This window comes from Amborella trichopoda, chromosome 13, assembly GCF_054954075.1.
Source record: "Amborella trichopoda isolate Santa Cruz 75 chromosome 13, AtrichopodaSantaCruz75HAP2 v2.0, whole genome shotgun sequence".
Taxonomy (NCBI): domain Eukaryota; kingdom Viridiplantae; phylum Streptophyta; class Magnoliopsida; order Amborellales; family Amborellaceae; genus Amborella; species Amborella trichopoda.
Window position 1 is genome coordinate 46,110,193 of NC_142348.1, and position 3,565 is coordinate 46,113,757.

At 38.0% G+C, this 3,565-nt stretch overlaps 1 protein-coding gene across 1 annotated transcript; it reads right to left on the bottom strand.

Annotated features, from left to right (window-relative positions):
• Nucleotides 1-1,203: 1,203 nt before the first annotated feature.
• Nucleotides 1,204-3,020, bottom strand: LOC18442660 (GDP-fucose transporter 1). Its single transcript, XM_006852875.4, has one exon. It carries the CDS (start codon nucleotides 2,648-2,650, stop codon nucleotides 1,607-1,609), a length of 1,044 nt encoding a protein of 347 aa, XP_006852937.2. The 5' UTR covers nucleotides 2,651-3,020; the 3' UTR covers nucleotides 1,204-1,606.
• Nucleotides 3,021-3,565: the final 545 nt, after the last annotated feature.

Sequence of the window (3,565 nt, forward strand, 5' to 3'; positions counted from 1 at the left end):
CATTTAAAAAATACATAACACTTTCTCAACAATTAGTAACCTACTAAAAGAACTAGTAAAATACACAAATGATGTAGCCAAGAATTTGGACTTAACCACTTCATTTTATTCTCACCTTTTCCATTTGGCGATCTACTAATACTTTCTATATGTGCAACAGTAGTTATAGTTTTCACTTCCTTGAGAAGTGGTACTTAATAAGTACTACTCTAGGAAGGAAGAAACCACAGATAATTCTGATGCATGCAAAGTTTCAAACATAGGGGAATCACCATCCTCTATGAGAAAAGGACCTAAAAAAACATGACGACCATATTTTAATCATATTCTCAAGCTGGAAAGGATCATTGTGATGCAAACTGAGCTCCTTTTCGTATGAAAAACTTATTATAACAAAAAAGTTACAACTTAATAAGTGTGGAAACAAAACATACATAACAACATGGTCATATTCAAGAAGATTTTAGCATGTAATCTCACAAAAATCTGTACAATTAAACCTCACCGAGAGGAAGGCCATGGAACTTGGTAAGTTCTCATGGAACTTGGTAAGTTCTCATGGAACTTGGTAAGGTATTAAAGCATCGTGAATATCATTAAACCTTCAAATATCAAATAAAAAGGTCATAGGCTAGGTTACATTTCATTGAAACAAGAAACCCCTTAATGTTGATCCATGAAAGTCCAAACGACAATAGAATGAAAGAATATCAATTCAATATAACAAGTAGTAGGTTTAAACAGAAAATAGAGCTTCATGTAGAAACCCATAGAAGCATTACAAATCAGAAACTAAGAAATGCCAAACAGGTGACAAAAATAGGTATGTACAAGACTAACAAAGTTCAGACCATCAACAAGGAAGTGAACCAGCACTTGAAATAACCAGGACTTCCAGAACTATGCATTGAAAAAAGCTGGTTGTATATTTTCATCATTTGGCTCACACTTATATTTGCATCGAATTCTATTCCAAGACTACGACAATCTAACCCAACATGTTACCAATCTAGGACACATTATATTTGCTCTCACTTTTTCCACATCAAAAGATATAAGCTATCCAGTTGGAATATCCACAGAACAAATGCAGAGGAACCCAACAACATGAGGACAAGCATCAAAGTATTGTTATTGTTAAAACTTTTAATGCCAGAAGAGTAATTCAAGGAACAAATAAAAGAACCAAAATACTAGACATTCTATGACAATTGTTCTCAATAATGTCAATGATCAAGGGGGAGGGGATACAAAAATACACCCTTTATGCAGTAGTGTAAATTAGACCAGAAGCAAAATTGAGTAATTCAAGGAACAAATAAAAGGAACCAAAATATTAGACATTCTATGACAATTGTTCTTGACAATGTCAATGACCAAGGGGGAGGGGATACAAAAATACACTATGACAATTGTTCTCGACATTGTCAATGATCAAGGGGGAGGGGATACAAAAATACACCCTTTATGCAGTAGTGTAAATTAGTCCAGAAGCAAAATCTCCATTTATGCCACACAAGGCTTGAACATTACCTCCCTCAAATAGCTGAAATTTCAAATAGCTGAAATTTCTTCCCCCACGTGTAGATTATCCTTGTCGCATTAATCAAACATCAGAAAGTTTACCAAATAATCCCTTTCCTTGATCAATGCCTGAAGAATCACCATCGACACCACCCGATTGCTTCACCCCTGTTGACTCATGCTGAGATGGGGGTGCCTTAGTTACCGATTGCTGATACAAAACTCCCCCCAAAAGGGTAAAGAGCAAACAAACAAGACCAAATGGACTAGCATGCTTATCCCAAATCAACATATTAATGGCAACCGTGAGAAACTTGTTCACGACGCCGGTGACGGTAAAAGCAGTAGCTGAAATGGCCTTCCTCGCCGCAAATCCAAAGAAACTTATTGCTAAACCGAAAACACAAGATAACCCAACTGCAAAAAAGGCTCCAGACCCAATCCAAGAACCAGAATTAGATCCTTGAACCGCGGTAAAAACTTCAATGTACTCCCCAGTGATAAACGAAAAGAAGGGAGCCATAACCAAAGACAATAGATTATTGTAAAAGACAAAGCCCCAGGTGTTCAAACCCAAATTGGTAACCATGTGCTTGATATAGACCATCTCAGTAGTGATGGTTATCAAATAAGCAAAAGCCCAAGAATAAGCAGTCAATGTAAAAGCTGAATCAGTGGCCACATACCCAATTGCACCAGCCAAGATAATAACAAGAGAAATGAAAGTGAGATTTGATGGAAGTGGCTGCCTCCTAAAAGTGGTATCAGCAATGGCAACAAGAAGGGGAGTGAGAGACCTGAACACAATGAAGGTATCAACGTTCGCATGGCGTAAAAGATTGGTGTTTGTGAAAATTGCAAGGTAAAACACAATAGCCGCAGGCAAGAACTTTTTTGCAGTTTCAAAGGAGAACGGATCATGGTGAAGAAACCCTAACTTCCCCAAAACCCAGACACCCAAAGCGGAGGTGAGGTATTGCAATGCAGTTAATAGGCCAGGGAAATTGAATTCAGTAATGGCATACTTGTTAATGACAGCAAGTAAGCTAGAACACAGAGCATAACCTACAACCAAGCTACTTGTGGCATAGTATTGCTTCGATCCCTCAAATTTAGAGACAGCCATTGTTGGGGTCGGAGAAACCCTTCCTAAATCTGAACCAGCATTGAATCAGGAGAGGATTAAGAGAAAATCGGTGGTTTTTGGTAGATGGGTTTTAATTGATTGATGGTTTTACTCAGAAATGGATCTGAAACTTGGGCTAAACTCAGATGGACGAGATTGTTGCAGGTTCAATAAAGTTAGAGAAAGTCGCGGTTACATGAGACTATGATAGTTGGTGCAACAGGGCTACAGTAATTGTTGAGGAAATGAATTAAAATTTCTAAGGACGCGATTTCTCCGTGTCTATGCAGAAATGTGTCACCTCTTAAAAAATCTATTTTTGTTATGGATTTTTTGACCTAATTTTTAAAGACATGTAATATCCAAGGAAAATTGTAAGAACTCCCAAAAGTATTTTTACACACTTTATCGCCCACTCAATTTTTCTTAGAAAATACCCCCATACAAAAATTTATTTTTTTGGACGAAAATACTCTTTCCTTACACATTAAATTATTTTCGTTGTAGAGAGTGGTCCAACATTTTGTATAAGCGGTCCAGCGATTATTTTTCCTAGAATGGCCGGTCCGACGTGGCTGTCCGGCATTTCATGGTGGCGTTCCGACGATTATTTTTTATGGGCGGTCCGGTGGCGGTCCGACAATTATTTTTTATGGGCGGTCCGGTGTTTTGAACTTACGGTCCGTCATTTTGAAGGGGCAGTCTAGCATTTTGATATGGCGATCCCACAGTTTGAAGGTGGCAGTTCGGCGTTTTGAAGTAGCGGTTGTGCGTTTTGAAGTGATCAGTCTAGCGTTGTACAAATGCGGTCCGGCGTTTCCTTTTATTGGGATCCGAAAATGATTTGTTACATGAGAGAAGGGAATTTTCGTCAAAAATAAATGATTTTTTGTATAGGGGTATTTGCTAGAAAAC

Excerpts from the sequence above, each read along its gene's own strand:
- LOC18442660 (XM_006852875.4), bottom strand. The coding sequence starts at position 2,650 with ATGGCTGTCTCTAAATTTGAGGGATCGAAGCAATACTATGCCACAAGT.